This window comes from Choristoneura fumiferana, chromosome 8, assembly GCF_025370935.1.
Source record: "Choristoneura fumiferana chromosome 8, NRCan_CFum_1, whole genome shotgun sequence".
Taxonomy (NCBI): Eukaryota; Metazoa; Arthropoda; class Insecta; order Lepidoptera; family Tortricidae; genus Choristoneura; species Choristoneura fumiferana.
Genome location: NC_133479.1, coordinates 16,257,549 through 16,280,761, shown reverse-complemented (window position 1 = coordinate 16,280,761; position 23,213 = coordinate 16,257,549). Strand labels below are relative to the sequence as shown.

General features: G+C 36.5%; 1 protein-coding gene across 1 annotated transcript in view; it reads right to left on the bottom strand.

The window, feature by feature from the left end:
* Positions 1–23,213, bottom strand: part of LOC141430645 (tRNA dimethylallyltransferase) — a 297,995-nt gene that overhangs the window by 140,668 nt on the left and 134,114 nt on the right. Inside the window, exons 2-3 of the mRNA XM_074091450.1 lie at positions 20,806–20,943; positions 11,027–11,433 (exon numbers count right to left, since the gene is read on the bottom strand). Coding sequence (XP_073947551.1) covers positions 11,027–11,433; positions 20,806–20,943 — 545 coding nt within the window. The remainder of the gene's footprint in view (positions 1–11,026; positions 11,434–20,805; positions 20,944–23,213) is intronic.

Below are 23,213 nucleotides of genomic sequence, written 5' to 3'. Positions count from 1 at the left end.
ATTTTAGTTGATAAGAAATAATAATAATAATAATCTAGCCTGGATTCATGTCCCACTGCTGGGCAAAAGCCTCTCCCCCCATGTCCTACATTTCTCCCGAAAAAGAAATAAGAAAGAAATATTAAGTAATATCGAACAATTAATTATTACGATAAGATTCAATTTACTTGTAATAGGTAGTTTTTGAAACGAAGAAACCGATCATAAAACAGCAATTAGAATGCTACGATATCCTCGAGTGTAGGCTAAATATTTTTAAAATGTATACATGTATTATATTCAGGCGGTATTTAGTGAGCGTTTGCTTGCAAAGTTTGAGTTTTGATGAGCAAATCAAATTTATCCATTTTATAACCCTATGTTTTTTTGAAATTGCAAAGTTCCCGCAAAACGCTGACAAGTGACAGCTATCATTTTATTACCCGCTACCGCGTCAGCGCTCGCGCCGCCTGTCACCCCCAGCGGCCCCAGCGGCGCCATTGCGTAATACGACGCGGAGCGTTGGCTACGCGACGCGACTGAATTCCGCAAACGTGGTAGGGTTGCCAGCTCCGAGGGAAATCCGGACGCGGAAGTGACCGTATCAGTAAGTTGTTTTATCAATTTTTATGTTTAAACTTGGAAGTGCTACATTTGAATTTCACATGTACGCTCAAGGACTTTAATTCATGTGCCACCATGGAAACTTTTCGAAGGAAAAGTTGTTACGATTTTCCTTGTTGATTAATGCGATGTCACTTTGGCGTTCAGTGAAATTGTGGAATCAACCGATCTTCCGTCAGCAGTGTTTCCGGACTACGACATCGGGGCTTTCAAGAAAAGGGTTTATACTTTCTTAAAAGGCCGGCCACGGACCAATGACCTTGAGTAGTTGGTACTCATGGGCAGTGGTGATCATTTCCCTCCTAAGGACCCGCTTGCTCGTTAAAAACAAGACATCCATGAAAAATAAAACTTACCTAAGCCTTTCTTAAGAAAAATAGGGCCTAACTGACCAAAAGCGTGTCAGACACGCCAAAGATAGGGTTCCGTAGCCATTACGAAAAAATCAAGTACTTAATAATTTTCTAAGGATTTCGTATTGTGTAGGAAATCTTCCATGTTTTGGTATATTTTATACCATAGGCTGCTATTTACTCTTAAACTACTAATAATTATCAAGTCATTTTAGCCGCTATAATTTTACTTGTAAATTTGATATATTTACTAACATTTTGAATTTTTTCAAATTTGTTCACCCAACAGTTTAGATTTTAGAAACGTTCTATTTTAATGAAAATTTACACTTTAAAGATAATATTTCGCAAATAGAGCACTGTATAGAAAAATCGTCTTAGCATTTCCTCAATGGTTTTAAAAGACCTATCCAACGATACCCCACACTATAGGTTGAGTGGACAAGAAAAAAACATCCCCACTTTACGTCTATGGGAGGTACCCTAAATTTTTTTTTAATTTTTTTATTTTACCACTTTGTCGGCGTGACTGATATGTATATCATGTCTTATTACAGCTTTCTAGTACTAACGGTTTCTGAGCTTAGCTGCATGCGGACGGACAGACAGATAGACAGACGGACAGATATGGCGAAACTATAAGGATTCCTAGTTGACTACACAACCGTAAAAAGGCAGTAAAAAAACACTTTCTCCATTTGGTATGATTAATAAAGGTTTATCACAGTATCGACAGCATATACTGCGTGACAGACAATGCTCTACTAAACTGACTTAAACTTGAGCTGGACAAGAAGAGGACTCTTTTATAGGTAGATGTTAACGATTCTTTTTTTGTATCCTTCACGAACGTAAAATTACTATATATACACTAATAATTAAAAAAAAAGATAAAACAACTTATGTTTTTCCTTCACGGGTCAAAATAACATAAATAGGAGATAAAATAAAGTAATGGCACAAACCAAGTCAGTTTAGCTGGAAGAGTTCGTCTTTGTTTGTTCTGTCCGATAATTATGTTTTAAATTGTAATGCGCAATAAAATGTCTACAATAGTCTACTTACACACATCATCAAATTAACTATTTAATGTCTCTTTTTAGTACATTTTCCCTGAGCGTCCAGTAGTATAGCCGGTGGCAACTGGCAACCCTGCAAGCCCTCTTAGGGCTGTCTGTATAATAATCACATAATAAATAATTCTGGGTTATCGCGTCCGCGGCTCGGGTGTCCACGCGTCGGTGTTACGCGTTTACGCGTTTGGTATAACACGTTAATAAAGTTTGGTATAACGCGTTAACACGTTTTTAACGAGGTTTAATCCTGCTTTTGGTACTGGTTTAAAGCTGCGAAATTATGCGATTAAAATTCCGTTACATTCGAATTTGTTCTAGTTCTTAAGCCAGGAGCAAGGCAGAATTTCTATTGTCATTTATGAACTATTATGATGGCAGTTTGTTACCATGTTTGTACAATGCCCTCGGTACCGCTCTGCTTTCAGAGCATGACATAAGTGCGTGTGAGCTAACTTTGGGGGCGGCAGACGCGAACTTGCCTTCGGAATCCAAAAGCTTAATTTAATTTTTTTATTTTATTTATGACGGTGGAAGCATTCTACACTTCCACTGAACGTAGATATAGTTAGTGTTTAGTTTTGGAACTAAGGGACCCCATGTATACCTGTATTATTATTACCATTTTTTTGTATTTTTTTTTAAATTGTAATCTGTAGTTTTTAAGTATTTTATTTTTGATTATTTTATTTGGAAAAAAAAAAATTCTGCCCAGTTTCTTGCGGCGCATTCTTCTTGGCAATGATGGACCTTAGTTTAAAAAATGACGTGTAAAAGTGCCGTGACGTATAAGGTGGTGCGGCCTATTTACTGAATAAATAATTTGAAATTTGAAATTAAACCGTGAAAGTACCTACATCCTGAATAGGTGAAGAGCGGGGGTAGGGGGGGGGGAACTAACCTCTTATTTCTCTTCACATAATAATAAAAATAAATTCAAGAAATGTAATTTTCCTCATTCCCACGGCAGCTCTTGGCAGCACTACTAACTACTGAAGTGATAGGCCGTTTATTAGTTCCAAGTCGGAAGAAGGTACCTAGCTACTTTCTCCGCACTTCTGTACTACCTTCATTTCGGAAAAATGGCATCAAGTCACGAGCAGAAAAAAAAAAGAATATGTACTCAGGTACAATGGCCTGCATAAGTGGATGGACACCTTACGTTCTATAATCGTTTGAACACGAGAGTTGACGATTTTGTTAGGTGTTCACAAGAAATGAACTAGATGGCGCTGTTAAACAGTTATTATGATATGATCGATATTTTATCCCCGTAACAGCAATGTGCCGATAGCTGAGTTGATCGGCTGCTTAGATAAACTCGTAAATGATCATAAGTTCGTATCCTACATATCAGAATTGTTTTTTGTTCTTATTTTTTATTTATAAGTTTCTATTTTAATTTTGTAGATAACTGATATGGAAATAAAAAAGAATACTCTGAAAAAAAAGGATAACGTTGCAACAGAAATAATACACGTTTTGAAGTTTAAAACATAAAAAATTTATTCCTAAAACAATATTTCTATTCATTAAATATTGACGCAGTTATTAATGTTATACTATATATTCATTAAATAACTGAAAACCAGAAAGTAGTTTGCTCAGAATCCAGAGTAGAATCGATTACACTATGTTTTAAATCAGGTAGTGTTTGAGTTTTTAAATCCTTTTTTTATTGTGCCCAGTCTAAATATTACGAATTCATACGCCAATTAAATGTTTTAGGGATGTTTCAACAACTAACTTAAAATAAAATGAAAAAATATTTTCTGTGTGTCGTGTGAGGTTTTCAGTTATTTTATTAGCACCTAATCAAAAGTTGTATTTTAACATTTTATTGAGGTATTAGCTTAAGTATTCATTTCCGATTCTGGAAAGAGGATTGAAGCTGAACCGCAATAAAAAAATAGTATTTGAAAGTAAATTATACCTGCGACCGGGACATCATAAGACTCGTACGCGTTATAAACTATAATAATTGAAGTTTTCCAGTTTTAAACATTTACTTATCAATAATTGATGGCGTAGATCCACTGTAGTGTGTGTAATGTGTTACTGACAGTTATAATAAGATTACAGTCATATATTGAACTTTCACACTTATCTCACATAAGTAAACAAAACTATCAAGGTATAATTAAATGTTTTGTTCATAATAATCAAATAATTACTTTTCATAACAAAGTGATACCTACAGGATCACAAATAAAGATAAATATTTTGGTTCATATAATACAGTGTGCTAGGAAATCAGATGCGGATATTTTAAGGATCGATTATTTGCATCGTCGTTAATTGGTTTCAATTAAATTAAATTAAAAAAAAATGCAGTTAATGTTAATGCGAGGATGAATTTTTTTGAACGGAATGGTATTTTTGTATGAAGCAAAAAAATATTACCACACAATACTTAAATAATTTATGTGTATAATTAATTATTAGGTTATTAATTACATACCCTGAAAATATCCGCACCTTATATATATTTTATTATAACATAATTGTTTGAGTATATAACCCGGTCTACACGTAACTATCAATTTTATTTTAATAACTGTTGTAACCACCATGTTGTCGATAACTGCTTGCAAAAAGAATCGCATCGATGCAACTAGATTTTCACACATATTAGAGCCGCGAATACTGTCCCTTATTTTTACACAGTGGGCTTCTAACGTTTCCGGAGTTCGCTTATTTTTGTTATCCCAACGTTGGACATGGTTATAACAACTCATAATTTTTCAATGGGATTTAAATCCGGTGATCTGGCAGGCCAAGGAACGACTTTAACATTATTTTTGTGTTGATTAAACCAGTCTTGCACAATATAACTGTTTTTATCTGAAACAATATAAATAAACATAAAATAATATAACGTAGATATCATTTTAATGAAGAAGTTGGTAGGATGAACGTAACCAAAAAAAAACTCACATTAACTCCAATTTCTCTAGAAATTTCCGACATATTTTTTCCTTCTTCATATAAATTAATAATTTCACAACTTTTAACCATCTCAATATTGCGATGAGAACTCATTTTAAAGAATAATTACGATAATCAGCAGATTCAACTTGAAAGAGACGATCAAACGATGTTGCAAGCAGCTGAACAAGTAGCAAAATCTTTGTAATAAAAACTTAGCCTGGTAGTTTGAAGATCTTCAGTCTACCCTCTTTAAGTTTCGTTAAACACGCATGACTTACCGATTAATTTTAAGACGACCCGATATAGATCCGATTTCCATCGCTTATGATAACAGTAATATGGTCAAGTGGTTATGAACTTCGTTCTTCGTTCGTATGTCACAAGTTCAAATCCCACCAGGCGATAATATTGAGTTTGTGTTTTTGTAAATTTACTGCTAGATTTGGAGATTACTAAAGTTGACACTCATTCGCAACATGGGTCTTCATAAATAAAGAATTTCATTATCATCAGCCTCCCAGCCTATAGATACACGTCCCACTGCTGGTCACAGGCCTCCTCTCAGAATGAGAGGGCTTGGGCCGTAGTTCCCACGCGGGCACAGTGCGGATGGGGAACTTCACACACACCAAAGAATTGAACAAGAAACGATAGTAATGCGAATAATAATATTCTCCTTCTCTTACGATAAGTACGAAAGAGACAGAAAATGTCGTTACGCGATTCGCGGTATCATCCCACGGTGTCCCACCCAGGCAGGGGCATAATTTAGTTACTACGGCAGCGAAATATAAAATTTCTAACATGAGTATAAAATATTTTTTTAAGGTCAGCGCCAGCGCCATCTAGTGAGATATTAATAAACTAACTAAGTTAGTAAATAAGTAAATACCGCTAATACACTTCAAACACATAGATGGCGCTGTTTCTCGCGTCAGACGATTATGTTTTGGAATTGTCCATCGACTTTAGCAGGCCATAGTACATAGGATCCAGAATCTTTTATTAGAATAATTTTTCGAAGTAATTCATTCGACTGTACCATAAATGTAACTAGTGCGTTTTGTTGCATTATATCCGTTATGAGTGTCGAAATAAAGGAACATGTAAGACAAGAAAATGAAAAAGGAATCGCAATATTTATATTAAACTCTAGCGACTAATATACAATACAATACAATAACTCTTTATTGCACACCAACACAGTAAGCAGTACAGAAAACACAGGTATATACATAGAGATTTTCTAAGGTGCCTATTGCTTAATAGGCAGCTTTATCGCTTCAGAGCGATCTCATCCAGGCAACCATTACAATGGACAGAAGTAAGGAATAAATTTTAGCAGGTGGTGCAATTTACAGTAGATTAGATCAATATCAAGAATACATAAAACTAACACATACAATACACATACACAACAAATGTAAACAGATCGATAGGTAGATAGATACCATAACAACATATAAACAAGCTAATTATAACATTCATACGCAAGATTCATATAAATAGAAATATAAATAGAAATAATCCCAGTAGAAGGACGCAAAAACTTTTTTTTTGTATCGTTTACCTTATGATGTTCATCTGCATAAATATTTGAGATGATCCATTGTCAACCACCCTTTGAGCCTGCAGTGTACACTTTTGACACGACAAATTGTTTCAAACGCTTTCGCGTTAACGAGTAAACGGTTGTGAGCAAATTAGCAAGGCCTCTAAAGGCGCATATGTCGCATTTTCATAGTATTTAACACTTCAAGTGTCGTTTTTTGCGACAAAAAGCTATTAATAACGCAGTTGTTCCCGCGTACAACCCCATCGTTTGGCCACGACCTCATAATTATATTCATGCTCTTATAATTTATTTGATCACCAAGGGACTATAAAGGCTCTATGGCTTTACATACACATGACCGATTATTTGTTTAATTTGACAGGCGGTAAGCGGTATGGTCAGCCTGTATTTTATAGCATAATAAGATCTATTATTATAGTATTTTATGCAACTGTATCGCAATAGGGGTCCTTAAAACACGAGTGTGGGTTTAGGGTCACCCACACTCGTGCGCGACGACCTGCTGCTGCACGTGGTCACGCATTACGATACAGCCGTGTTCATAATAGAATCCAATGTCGTAATGCTGGTTACCTATGGTTTTTGAACGCATAATTGAGGATTTACTATATGGGTGTAGATTAACAATTTTAAAAGCCTGTTTCACTGTTTAAAAATGTAGCGGAGGATTCAAGATCTGGACGAAAATATGTATTTGGAGCATTACAGCAATCGCCAGTATTATATGTAGGGCTAATATTGATGAAATGATTAGGCTAGTTTTTTTTTTCAAAGAGCTTATATTCTATTTGTTCTAACATTATTCAAATGACAGATGCCAAACTGACGGAACCAGTCCCTCCTACTGTTACGCAAACTATCGATACTGTTACATGTACCTACTTAGTGCAAAAAGTGACAATAGCATTATTTGTTGGTTTAAACGTTACGCTATCGAACTGAGTCTTATTTGAATTTTAAAATATAATTTATTCAACACTAGGAGATCTTTTTCCGACTCTGAAGAACAATCTTACAAATTAATAATAGGTTCGTTTTTTTACCACTTTAATTTTTACTGATAACGATCACCTATTGAAACAACATTGTAAGGGCGTTCATTAAAGAAAGTAAGTTAATATAACACAGTGCCTACGCAGTAACTTAACAATTTGTAAGCAAATTTGAGTTCAAATATTCGAACAATCAGCGGTTTTAATGTGATTTCATTTTTTCAAGCATTATATCTCTGTTGGAAAATTTTAAAAATTAGTTACCTCCTCACATAGTTACATAATCAACATGTGTCATTTATGATTAGAACAAATAGAATATAGCGGTTACTTAATATTAAATTTACTTACTTATCATTCCAAAAATGGGATTCATAATTATTCAGTTATTCTGACGCTCACAGCTAAATAATTTCGAATAATATACTCAGCGGCGCAAAATTTGTCCCACTCTACATACAAAATTACCTATTAAGTACTGCATACATTTCAGGGCCAAATTTTTTGCCGCTCAGTAAGTATATTTAAATCCATGGTAAAAACTAATGACATCTGCTACAAGTTATCAATTGGGCCATTACATAAAACTGTACAATTCCACCTGTAACAGTGCGCTGCAGCATAGAAAATAATAAAAAACAGTACATATCCGTGAAAAAAGGGGGATTTTACACAACCTCAATAATGTAACTTTATACATATTCGTGCGAATTTCGTAACCGCATCATGGTCACACGATCGTCTAATAGTAAAGACAAGGTCATGGCACGCAGTCGGCGAAGCCTTGGCGTCGGTCACAGACCCGCGGAAGTCCAAATAACCAACCCAATAAGACCTCCCAAGCCCCCCCTCCCCCCCAAAACCCTCTTATCACTAGGAAGCTAGTACAAAAGTGAGGGGCAGCTAAGCTCAGCTAGCCTGGTTTAAGAACCAGGTTAATAAAATCTCCGAACTCGCCTACGACATCTCTTATCTTCAGCGAAGTAGTACAAAAGTGGGGGGAGGGGAGGACCAAGTACCCTGGTTTTCGGTTTTATGTCACAGTGTCACGCGGCCTTCGTTTGATAGCGTATTAATTTGATTGTATGAATATTTTGGGAGGTTTCCATTGAGTTTCGATGTTTGTTTTATTTATGAGCATCGATTTAATAAAGTTAATGGAGGGGGGTCGGAACTGTGAATGCGGTGTTAAATGGACCCATGGATACAATGGTAAAGTAGAAGTTTACGAATTTCAATCCATTAATGGACTCAACAAAAAAAAAACTAAGTTAAAGTATGCCCATGTTGTGCCAATGCCACAACATGTCATGGAAGCCAGGGTTTCGTATTGTGAAAAGCTGCAATTCCTCAAATCTGGAAACGATGAATTAAATATATTACATACTTATATATATGTTATGGACCAAGTGATTAATAAGGGCATTATAAATATGTTTATATTAATTATAGATTCATTAAATTTTACGTAAAAATAAAAAAATTGTAATGAGACATATAGACCGTCTGTCCGTCCGTCCGTCCGTCTGTCCGTTTGTCCGTCTGTCCGTCCGTCCGTCCGTCCGTCCGTCCGTCCGTCCGTCAGTCCGTCCGTCCGTCTGTCTGTCTGTCTGTCGGTGCGTCCATCCGTCCGTCCGTCCGCGGCTTATCTCAGGGACTATCAGTGCTAGAAAGCTGTAATTTTGCACGAATATATATATGTAAACTATGCCAACCAAACGGTTCAATAAAAATTTCAAAAACAATTTTTTTTGAGTACCTCCCATAGACGTAAAGAGGGGGTGATTATTTTATTCTTGTCCAACCCTGTAGTGTGGGGTATCGTTGGATAGGTCTTTAAAACCGTTAGGGGGCTGCTAAAACGATTTTTCTATTCAGTGCTTTGTTTGCAAAATATTCAACTTTAAAGTGCAATTTTTTATTAAAATCAAGCGTCCCTCCCTCTCTAAAAGTAAATAGCAGCCTAAAGTATAAAATACGAAATCCTTAGAGGCAAAAATTTGTTACTTAATTTTTTCGTAATGGCTACGGAACCCTATTTCGGGTGTGTCCGACACGCTCTTGGCCGGTTTTTTACATATAACTGACCGTAATTGATGTAAAGAAATCTATAAAGGTTCTTGAGATACAACCTTGCGAGGGATAGATGGATGGACAAACAAACGAACAGCGGAGGAACATTGAAAAATGAAAATGATAACGAAATGGAAATGGAAAATGAATTCGTCCACTTAGTACAAATTTTACTTTGTGCTACTGTACCTTTTATAAGTAAACGTAATACCTAAACATTATGCCAAAGTTTAAGCACGCACGAAAGGGACGTGATCCAAGAAATAAAATTTTAATTTACAAGATTATATCGCAACATCAGCTGAATATTTCGTTATATATAATATGGAATGCGCAAAAATTACCAGTAAATAATGACAGCTAACAAATTAGTAGGCAGAAGTAATTATTAGGCAACAGGAAATGGAAATGATATGACAAACCTTATCTCACCAGAACCAAATAAAAGACGTATACACGATTCAACTGAACTATGACATTCACTTCATATTGACGATAACGCCGATTACGACTACAAACTAAAAATTGATAAATTCTATTGCATCAACAACAGAGACGACAATCAATTAAAGTTATTACAATAATTTGGTAATCATTATTTCAAACCAGATTATTCAAGAAACTGGTCGCCAACCACTGATATGTTTAGAATATTTTGTGAATGAATTTTACGACGGAAGCAATGTTTAGAACGAGCTGTCGGTAGGCCTCCAACAAGATGGAGCGGCGACCTGGTTAAGGTCGCGGTGGATGCGGAATGCACAAGACGGCCACTTGTCGTACCATCAGCCAAATAAGTGGTCTATCAATTTTTAAACAAGTTCCTATCAAATGAATATGTCGCTAAAGTCGAACTTTCAAGTTGACAGACACGTCTAATGGCATTATTGTTTTATAACATGCAAACGATTATCAACTTTAGGGTGGTAGACCACATATTTGGCTGATGGTACAACAACAACTTAACAAATTTGTCACTTTTTTACAAGTAGGATTGTAACGTTTATTTAATAGGGCCCAGGGCGTGCAGAGTGGAGAGCCTTGGGGGAGGCCTATGCCCAGCTGAGCAGTGGACGTCTTTAGGCTGACATGATGATGAATGTTAAGTTTTTAAAGTAATATAATTACTAATTTTATTGGGCGTAGACACTATGTATTTTTTGGTCAAATAAATTATTAAATTCTGGGTACCTGAGTAATTAATGGTTGAAAAATAATTATTGATACAGGCTTAGTTTAAGTGCCTAAAGCTAGTTAGACAACGAATAGAGTAGCTGTACTATATTTAAGTCAGAATTTCTTCTCGATGTGTTGATGCAGATTATTTTTACGCTTGTTTTGTCATAAAAGTGTTTTAAAGAGAAAACCTTTTTTTTTTCCTCGTAGCAAACAAATACAGTTTTTTATAAGGTAAAAGCCACTTACCTCAACACTTTTCTTCGATTGTTATGATGCAGCTTGTCTGCTTGTACAGGATCTATAGTCATCAATCTACGATGAATTTGTTCATTCGTCAACAAATGCTCATGATCCATTTCGTATTTTACTCTTTCTTGATCAAATTCATCGGTGATTTCTATTGTAATTGGATCGTTAGTAACTTGGACACCATTATCATTGTCTTCTGGAGAATTGGCTGCTTTTTTACACGCAGGTTCGTCAGCGCTAGGACCAGCTGCATCTATCTCTCTTTTTCTTATGCTTTTGTCCCATAACAATTCATCAGAATTGTCCTCTCCTTCAACCAGGTTGTGGAAAACAATAGATTCTATATAATAACTTGTTCCTCCGGCGATTATTGGTACTTTCCCTTTGTCTGTTAGTTCTTGAATCTGATTATGAGTATTAAAGAAATTTATTGTTTGTTTATCTTAATAGCAAGCAAATTTATTACATAAGCATTATGAAATCAGCGGTAGTTCTATGTTTCTATTTTAAGGTGATCTAAAGCCGAGTTTAGGCTTGCAAGAAGCCAACGAGTTTGCTTTACGGCCTCGCAATGTAATGCAACTTGCTTGATTTTTCTTGCAAGTCTAAAATCGGCTTAACGGGTTGACGTTCGCGATCGCATTCACCATCTCTTTCTTTCTATCCTCGTCTTGTAGCGTCTAACAGAAGGAAGTGGTGAAAACGATCGTGAAGTGTGTTAGACAATAAGGCCAATAAGGACAATAAGGGTTAGCTGACTTAAAGCCGAGCTTAGGCTTGCAAGAAAAATCGTGCAAGTGCATTACATTGCGAGGCCGTAAAGCCAACGAGTTTGTAGTGGTCCATCAAGCGCCGCAATGTAATGCAACTTGCACGATTTTTCTTGCAAGTCTAAACTCGGCTATAGATTAGACGTTACGGCCTCAGGTCTTAGGGGTCGACAATTTCCCTCTTAAGCCGAGTTTAGACTTGCAAGAAAAATCGTGCAAGTTGCATTACATTGCGGCGCTTGATTGACACCACATTAACATTACGTTACATTGCGAGGCCGTAAAGCCAATGGTATTGTAGTGGTCAATAGAGCGCCGCAATGTAATGCAACTTGTACGATTTTTCTTGCAACCCATAACTCGGATCATAAAGAAACAAATTATTTCATTTCGCACAATTAGATTGTACTATTCAACGATTTGATAAACCTACTGACGTAACTAACCAAATTTCAAAAAGCGAAAATTTCACAAATTCTTAAAGTAGAAGCATAAAACGGCGATATAGTAAAGAGGCCTTGTTTCTAATTTAAATATAGAATAATTACTGATAAGATTCTTGTCAGCAAATGTCATAACGTTTTTTTATCGCAGCTCACGCTCATTTGGTACAAATGGTACAATGACATATAGATCTGACGCAGATAAAGTAAATTAGTTAACAGTACCACATTGCCAGAGTTCCTAGTGTTGCAAATAGAATTAATCGCACGGCGTAAGTATGCGCAGATTAAATTAAAAGCCATCATATTAACATGAGAGATAGCATCTGTTAATTAAAATTGGAAGTTCAAAGCGCAATGGTATCGTTACAAAGAAACGCCGACGGTTTTTCATAGACGGGCAAAAAAATGGTCAAGCGGGAGAGCCGACTCGCGTGCACGTGGTTCCGTTTAGGCCGTACTTGAAACTTGGTTTTGTATTTTATTAATCAGCACTTTTATTACCTGGCCGATTCAGTTACGGCAACTGGTTCAGCTTCACTTTCGTTCGTGCTTCCTCATGTGGCTCGCGTGTTCAGTCTTCCTCAGGTGAAGTGAGGACACCATTGTTATCCATACTTAATACTACAACCCTATTTTCGATTATGCTGGCATTTGTTATCCCGATCTTTTAGCAGAGCGCTTGAATAAACTTGAGCGAATTCAAAATCTTTGCATTCGGTTCATATTTGGCCTACGTAAATATGATCATGTTTCTTATTACCGATCACAGCTCAAGTGGCTCCCAATCCGCTTTCGCCGAAACTCTCATATTCTCCATCTTTTCTACGGCATTCTCTTTAACCCTGCAACTCCTTGCTACCTCAAAGAGCGATTTAGCTATGTTACTTCTGTTCGTTGCTTTCAGAACTTTCTCCTTACTGCTCCTCTTTCAAACTCAAAATTCTATGTTTATTTTTACACTGTCCAGGCCAGAGCCGAGTGGCTGTGGAATTCCCTACCGATAGACTTGAGGTGTGCTTGGGGCGCCTTTTAAGTCTATGCTTAGAGAGCACTATCTGTTATCTTGCGTATGAATGTTATAGTTAGCTTATTTACATGTTGTTATGGTATCTATCTACCTATCTATCTGTTTAGATTTGTTGTGTAACATGTGTATTGTACATACAATACACATGTTACACAACAAATCTAAACAACACATGTTAATTTTATGTATTCTTGATACTGCTCTAATCTACTGTAAATTGCACCACCTGCTAAAATTTATTCCTTACTTCTGTCCATTGTAAAGGTTGCCTGGAAGAGATCGCTCTGAAGGGATAAGGCCGCCTATTGCTTACCTTAGAAAATCTCTTTGTATTTACCTGTTTTCTGTACTGCTTAATGTGTTGGTGTGCATTAAAGAGTTATTGTATTGTATTGTATGTTTATTTGAAAATTGACTCTTTTTCTGCAACAAGTGCAAATATCCGGGTATATGATAAAATAATATCCGATACCCGGGTATTAGTACGAGCAATAAAGTTCGGGTAGGAAAACCCTAGTTAGCGACTTTTTTAACAAACGGTTCCATTTTTTCCATTACTTTGTTTGTAGCCAATTTCCCGCAAACAAGCCACATTTTGTAAAATTTGTAATGATAAATTAAATTACAAAAATTAAATATAAATCGTTAATGCACTCAGCTTTGAAAAAGATCATCCGAAAAGACCGAAACTAATCGGACCGTTCCTGACTCATCCTGTATTTCTCCAGATACGAGTAGCTTGCACGCACGAAAGCTTAAGTAATATTAATAAAAAAAAAACTATGACGACTCTGATAGACGCGGCCCGTAGAAGGAACAAAAGTTGATCCAGATTAGCGAGAGGTTTTCCATTAGCCAATTTCAAGCGCGGATCCCTGAGCTTTTTTCGCTCGTACCGCGAGGAATAAGAAATGCACTTAGCTGCAAGCCTGTCGAAAAGGAATAAATTCTTAGGAATAGTGGTGTGACATTTCACGCAGCGAAGTCATGGTCCCTGCACCCAACGTACTGGCGTGACATACGAGTGCTCATGACCCTCCGGGTGGCACAGGTTGTAACTTTGTTAATAGGAAACCCTAAGGGCGAGAGAATTGAAAAATAGGTATTTGTAAAATCTATATGGTTATCATTTAATAATATTGTAAATCTGTTTACAAAAAAAATATACCTCGTTGAGTTTCTTGCCGGATTCTTCTCAACAGAGGTTTTTCCGAACCGGTGGTAGATTTTTTTTTGACATTCATATGTAAGTGCTTGTTATAGCCTAAATTGAAAAAAGATATTTTAACTTTGACTTTGACTATTGCTGTCGCCTCAACCTCAAGTCGCCCCGCAGAGCGTGATAGAGACAACTGCAGCTTGGACCGAAATACCTATTCAAAATACATAAATCCAACGTTTCCGAGTCCTCTGATTACTTCGCCAAAACTTAACCTATTTAAAAAAAAAATCATCCAAAAAAAAATTAACAAAAAATGGAACCGACTTCAAAAACCTTGAAAATAACTTTCTACTACTTTGAAGTCGGTGCCTCAGCACGAGCAAGCAGGAGTGGAATTATAGTCGTCTACCTCATCTACATACTATATATTGGGCTTCAATCACCCCTGCTGGCTCGTTCTGAGGCACCGACTTCAAAGAAGTACAAAATTATTTTCAAGATTCTTGAAGTCGGTTCCATCTTATGGAAAAAAAATCATTTTTTTTTAGTGATTTGTAGCCAAAGTGCATCTCACAACGAATCCATTAAGCTCAAACTCAGCATAGTTATATCATTTTATAACAGAGTACCGGTACCTACGTTCTTCTTTATCAGGGTCCAGTTCACCAAATGATATTTTCTGAATGTAAATACTTGACCTGATGTTAAAAACGCCAATATCGCTATAGGTGTGATTTAAAAATTCGAGGGTTGCCCTCGATTTCTCTAAGATCCCATTATCAGATCCTGACTTGGTGCCAATGGGACCACCTCGGAAGTATGTCCTTTGGAACTAAAAAAAAATTTTGAAATTCGGCCCACAATTGGCGGAGTTAACGCGTAACAAACATACAAAAAAAAAACATAGCACTCGAATTGAGAACCTCCTCCTTTTTTGAAGTCGGGTAAAATTAAATAAAGGCCTTGGTCGTGTTCCTATGTTTCCTTTTATATATAATCTAGCCAAATTTGTTTTCTGGATGTTTGTATCATCAGCCAAATAAGTGGTCTATCAATTTTTAAACAAGTTCCTATCAAATTAATATGTCGCTAAAGTTGAACTTTTAAGTTGACAGACACGTCTATCGGCATTATCGTTTTATGACATGCTAACGATTATCAACTTTAGGGTGGTAGACCAAATATTTGGCTGATGATACACAGCGGAAAATGTCTTTTTTTTTGGTTAGACACAACATCTGTACGGTTGTGTTGCTCTGAAGATGAGCTCTGGTAGAGTTCGAAACGCATCAGTGTAGTGTGGTCGTGGTGATAGAGGAGTTTGTGTGATTTGTGTTTGTTCTTACAGTGTGGAGGGGGAGTTATTGCATGAACACGCATATTTTGCATAAACAACTATCATAAGGTCGCGGGTGAGCAAAGAAATTCTTTTAGTGCATTGATATGGACCTCCGCAAAGTAACGCCTGACTGAATAAATGATTTCCTATTAATAGACACAGTTGGATGGCTTCTTCCGTATATTTCTGTCTTATTCCGAATGATGGTTCTTTGGCCCATAAGAATACCTAGAGCAGCAGGGTCTAATCCCAAGCGTGTTTTATTCTTGGTTTGTTTGTTACTTCATCACGTCAAAACTGCTGAACCGATTTAGATGAAATTTTACAGATAGTTTGAGTCCCGGAAAATTGCATAGTTCCCGCAGGATAACGAATTCTACGCGGACGGAGTCGCGCGCAACAAGCTAGTAAAAGCTATAAAGAGTTAATTTAAAAAAAATCTACAACTGTTAGTAATTTCAAAGTTCATCAGTCGCGGCGGGACCCATTTAAAATCGTGACTAGTTCAAAAGTTGCAACTAATAAACAGTCCAGCAGTGGTGTAGGGGTAGCACGCAGCACGGATTGCTGAGGCCTTGGGTTCGATTCCCAGTGCTGGTCTCTTTTTCTGGTTTTTCTGTGCATCCATGTCTTAGTTTGTATTTTTGATATGGTTTCACGGGATACCCGTAAACGTAACAAATTTGGAGTTGAAATAAAAAATACAAAAAGACTAAAAAAAAAACAATCATAATACTAATAAACAATCTAACTAAGGGTATTGAAAATGAAATGCAAATAATTTACTCCATCAGCAAATCACAGATCGACAATCAGTTATACTTATTTATGATCGATAATCTGCTAGAGCTAGAGGTACCATCAGTCAACTAAATAAAACCTACCTTATATTATGATGTATATAGATTTCGTATGGAATTTTTCTACAGTCAGCTATGACGCCACTTATTTCCCATGAAAAATTTGTTACGAAGCAACAATACATAATTGAATTAAATTTAAAATTATTGTAGGCTTCAGGGCTAAACTTTTATTTTTACTAGAGATACCAATTGGCATTATTTTTGAAAAGTATTAATTACACTATTGCTTGTGGTATGGGTATATTATTATAAGACAAACACATATATAATGTCAATGACCGAAGTACAAACAGTTGAATTTAGAATACAAATGTCTGTAACTAACTTGAATCTACAATCAGTACGAGATCTGATAACAAGTTTATCTACCTCATCGAGTGAGAGTACCACATGGGGACAAAATACTATATTTTAACCACCACAAAGTTACGTAAAAAAGAACCAAATCTGCATTATTTAGTTCCAATGCTCGGGTTAATGAGTAATTAGGTATAGTCATCTGACCCTTTTTTTCAACGAGAATGAAAGAACGAACCAGAATGGTACCAGCAATTGCCCAGTCAGGTCAATAAAAAGTCTGAATAAAAATTTAGAGCAAAAAAATTACTCTTTCAACCTCATTATTTAAGTCATATAGTATACTAAAATATGACTAACGCCATGTTAGACCAAAATCAATTGCTGGGACTAAGTATTATCGTTCGAGTACTCTGCTACGTGATTATGGCCAAACTCACAGATGGAACTGGACAATAGAACTGGCTGGCATATACACACAGGTGCACTTAAGAGAAGTTTCCCTGCCGGCCGCGCCGCCGCGTTAGGTATTCGTTTGAGCCGTCCCCCCCCCCCCATGCCTTCCGCAACGACGTCCGTAATTTATATCGAGATAGCTGTTGGAGATTTGGGCGGTTGAATTTTGGGTTTCGTTGTCCTCATATTATACGAAAAGTATAGCACAGAAATCAATGATATTTTACAATCAAGATATTCATTATATTTTCTATGCCTGTGGTTTTTTCAATTTTTGTAAAAATGCTTTATTAGTCTGTAATTCTCGTGCAAAGTTAACATCTTTTTTTTGTTGACTTTTCAGCTAATATAATAATAATTACGTCTAGTCCATACTTACAAAATGTCATCTATTTCTATGTTTACTATGTATTTAAGTATGTATCTATCTATATAATTATATTTATCCGTTGCTTAGTACCCATAACACAAGCTTTGTTAAGCTTACTTTGGGACTAGGTCAATTGGTGTGAATTGTCCCGTAATATTTATTATTATTATTATTTTTATTTCTGTTGCCTACTTTTCAAATGAGACCGGGTCTACGTTTGTATGGAGAATGGAACGAAGAGACTTCTCTTAAGCCTCAAAAAAAAAATAGAAAAAAAACTTTATACTTTAAAATTAGTTGTCAAAACGTGATTTTTGACATAAATTTTGTACGTCAGTTAGATGCCTACTTACTTGTTTGCTAACTCAATTGACAAACTCTTTATATGTTAGCATCTATCTTTGCTGTTAATTGGAAATTAATCTGGGTTTTATTTAACTTGCAATGTATGGTATGTGCGGGTCAAATCTTGCAAGTTACGTTTGACGCACTTCTAGGGCTCTTATTGTTTTGAAATTTGCCATAGATACTTGTAAATCTTAACATTCATAAGTGCTTGTTATAGCCTAAATTGAGATATTTTGACTTTGACTTTGACTTTGTTCGTGTTGGTTCTGTTGCTTGGATTGTTTCCGTAGGACATTTAGTTTGGATGAAAATGCAAGAACAGTTGACAAAAAGTACAATAAGCAAAGAAGCTTGTTACTTTTATTATATTTAGCCTATAACTGTATCCCACTGCTGGGCACAGGTCTCCTCTTGACTTCCACACATCTCCCTATCCAGAGCTATATTTCGCCACTCACTCAGTTCCGCGTCCAGGTCATGTCGCCATCTCCGCCTCGGCCTGCCTTGCCGTCGGCAAAAAAGCTTGTATCCAGAATTAAACTTTTAATTATTTTTTTTATCTTATGATGTCAAAAAACATAACGACAGTTGTCACCTCACTAGTCGCGCCAACCGTAAACGCAGTATCAGCCACATATCACTTCTTATTTGCCCCCGGCGCCGTCTATATTTGCCCAGGCGGTGACTCACGACTCAAGAGAGTAACAATACATTTTTACGAACAGAAATTTGCTGTATTGTCTCAGAAATTATTATGTGAACTGTGCCAATGTTTGAGTTTTTACACGTGCAATCCAAGGACACGCGAAATGTCGCGTCGGATTAATTTATTTTTGGCGTATTCTATAAGCAGGGTTCGTAAAATGCGAGCAAAATTCATTGAAGTGCTAGGATTGTCATAATTGTCGTACGTCATTTCAATCGATTTTGCTCGCATTTTACCCATTTTACTATCCCGGTTTATAAGGCTACCCTTATAAAACAACTACTACCTAGTTGTTGAGCTGTCTATCATATTTATATGTATATTGTATCTAATCTATCTATCTAATACCTTTAAACGTGCAATTCTTGTATATAAGTATATATATTTCGGGGATCTCGGAAACAGCTCCAACGATTTCGATGAAATTTGGTATATATAGAGGTTTTCCGGGCTGAAAAATCGATTTCGCTTGGTCTTATCTCTAGGAAAATGCTTGGTATCGAGTTTTAGCCCGAGAAAAGCTCGGTTGCCCAGGTACTGTTATCTTATTTTACTGATTTTCAGTGCTCTATAGCAGCCCTTGTTGCGTCCGTCTTCGAACATAGGCCTCCTCTTCACGTTTCCACGTCTGTCTGTCCCCTGCCACCTTCATCCAGTTAATGCCGGCTTGCTGCCGGATGTCATCCGTCCATCTCTTAGGTCTTCCTCTACCGCGAGTGTTGGCACGTGGTCTCCACTCCAGTATTCTTCGCACCCAGCGGCAGCGATCCATTCTGGCTATGTGCCCTGCCCATCTCCACTTCCGGCGCTCAACCTCCTCCACCACATACACCACACACGGTGCTCGATAAGTAATATTTCGTTGTATATAAAACAGCTATATACTGCATACAGCTATAAATAACTAACAACCTATCTTATATAAAACGGCACATGGCCAATTTTTGACTTACGCGGTAACGGTACTGTTTTATAAGCGACGATTTGTATTGTATTGTTGTTATAAAACTGGGTCATTCGCGCAAACGGAAAGATTCAATTCCCGTACAAAATTGTGAGAAGTTTCTGAAGTTTTCCTATATGAAAAATTCCGTAATTGTGGAAATTTTTCGTTTGCACATCAGTATCAAGGGCAAAATGAACACGCGAATCAGCTAATTTCATCGTCGATCTCGTCTACATTTACCATAGAGACCTATCTCTGGGCAGTTAAAAAACAGCAAAGAGTTCATCTTTCTCACTTTGTTTTAATAATGGTACTGGTTTTTTTTTTTGTAATTCTTTCTTGAATTGTATACTGTAGTTTTTGAGTATTTTATTTGTTATATTATTATGAAAAAATGACTTTTCTGCCAAGTTTCTTGCGGCGCATTCTTCTTGGCAATGATGGTCTTTCCGAAAGCGATAGTAGTTTAAAAAATGACGTGTAAAAGTGCCCATTGCGGCCTATTTACTGAATAAATTATTTGAATTTAATAATAAAAGGTACTGAAACGTTATCGTATTGCATTGCAAAATCGAAGACGACACTTTCTCGCTTCCACGAAGCCATTCAATGTTGTGTGCGAAGTTCCCGATCCGCACTACTCCCGCGTGGGAACTAACAGTCCAAAACCCTCTGGAATCTAAGAGGGGGCTTTATGTACGGGGATGTATACAGGATGTAACACTAAGCTTGGTCGGATAGGAGAGTCTGAGACTATCAGAAATACGAAGAGCTGTTCTTAGGAACCATATCATCGATTTTAGTAACAAGAAAAACTGCATTTATAGATAAAAAAAAAACTTATTCTCAGTTCAGATTCGAACCCAGTCGTTTTGAAAAATAAAACTTCGTATGTCCGATATGACCGATCGAAAATGTTACGCCCTGTATATCTCACTCGGAATGTCGGAATCACAATTGTCTGCACCACATAATATAGGATGAGGGTAGACAGTGAAGGTAGAAGAAGACCGCGCGTTCTTACGGCCTCTGGTGGTAAAGGATACGATCTTGAGTGTCCGGTTCCGGAAGTCGACGACGGTGAAACGCTGGTGCGGTTCCAGTACATCCACGAGGTGGTGGCGGACCAGCTCGCGCTCGGCGGGGGACGCCTTCGCAGTGACCACATCCAGGCCTTTGTACACCTGGGGAAGAGAGAGAAGAATGAGCCTTAGTTAGTTAAACAATCACAGTTTGAAGAACTAGACATTTTCAACCTGTTCTATGATTAAAATATATAAACTACAACAACAACATACAAAACACAACACAAAACGTTATATATAAACCATTATAAAACATTATATATAAACTAAATGATGACATCAATCAATTGCCTTTGAAAATTTTTAAGCGGAAACTTAAAGCTTGGCTTGTGTTTCTACTCACTTGCCGAATACTTTTCTTCTTTTGATCAATAATAAAATCCAGTCAAATAAAAAAATAATAAAAAAGGGGACTTTTGTTTGTCAGATAAAAAAATAATTGTAATTTATGTCATTTGGCATGCCAGATGGTGGTGAAATATGTGACCCAATATTGTATTTTAATACCTTTTTTACCATATTTCAAGCGAAAAGTTCTTTGAATTTGTATTTGTAACGGTCTCCTGCCTTTTCGCAGAAATATTTTCCTAAATGTTTTATTTGTCAAACTGTTTTGTTTCACAATTCTTAATTTTCTCCGAAACCAAAATTTTTTGCCTTTTTTTTTCTTAATTCGACGCTTGAAAGGAGAAATTGACTAAGCGACATTTTTTTAAGGTAGTGAGTTAAATACATATTTTGAATCAGTAAAATTTACTGATTTTGAATGAGTAAAATTTACTGATTCCAAGCATGTATATAACACTACCTTAATAAAATGTCGCTTAGTCAATTTCTCCTTTCAAGCGTCGTTATGATGATATAGAACACAATAGGTTAGGTTAGGTTAGGGAAATAAAAAAGCAGAACTAGATTAAACTATGACGCCATCAACCAAAATACTTTCAACAATTAATTTAAAATAAGTATAAAATGACTTGTATGACAAAAAATTAAAATAGGTTTCTTATATTTCACTTTTCCTTACAAAAAAAAAGAATAAAAACCATTCTTGTTTTTTTTAGACACTCAATTGTTGATAAGACCGTCCAACACTTATTTATCAACCGTCCGAAATATCACTTCGTACTTCGTACTTGATGCTTTTTACGACCATCGATAACCTCCGACACATATCCACTTCAAACCCTTCACAATGCAGTTCACACGCTTCAAGTAAACTTTAAAATTCAAAGGTTTTGAATATGCAAAGCGACCGTCCCTTTTACATACATTTCATACTTTGTCATTAGCATAATTGTAGCATTGACACTGGCGCCGAGATTCATGTGATACTAATGCATATTGATGAGTTGCCAATGTGTGGAGTTGAATGCGTGGGTACTCAGAAAAGGGTCACGTTACGTAAACGTACGCGGAACACTGTGGCAAGGGTGAACGAAGGATATTCTTATCATTAGATAAGAAAAAGAGTTCATGGACTAAAAAAAATTACTTTGCTCACCCCTAAACTAAAAACCACCCGCGACCGCGGGTAAGCAAAATAATTGTTTTTAGTTCATTGATATGGACCTCCGTAAATTAATGCCTGATTCAATAAATTAGAAGACAAACTAGAAGACTTCTAGTGGTTAGACTTCGGAATGGCTTGAAATTTGGTAGGTAGTTAGGTACACATATAATAGTAGGTTACATTTAAGATTTTATGTAGATAAGAACGTAGAACTCAACGGGATCATTACAATTTACCCTCTCAAAGCATGCTTACAGACACATACACGCACACACACACACACACACACACACACACACACACACACACACACACACACACACACACACACACACACACACACACACACACACACACACACACACACACACACACACACACACACACACACACACACACACACACACACACGCGCGCGCACGCACGCACGCACGCACGCACACATACATATTTAATATAGATTGCACAGTGTTTTTTGTTTTTTTATTATTGTTGATTTTTTTTTTTTACTTTTGCTCCTTTAAATTACTTTTCTTTTCTTTTTAATATGTTAGTATTAGTTACGGCCACCCCTGCCAAAGGGTCCGGGATGAAAACCAGCGCTGGTAACTAAAGCCAGCATTTGCTGAGACCGGCACCCATTGTCAAGGTGTAGACCTATTTTGTACCTAATTATAATATGCGTATTTTGTATCCACTTGTTTATACTTTGGCAATAAAGAGTTTTATTATTATTATTATTATTATTAGGTATTGATGACGATGCAATCGTAAAGTCAACATGGACAAAAACTTTTTAGCATCTACTGGAGAACGTTCACAGTTGATCGAAGGCCTTCAGTTGCCCGCAATTTTT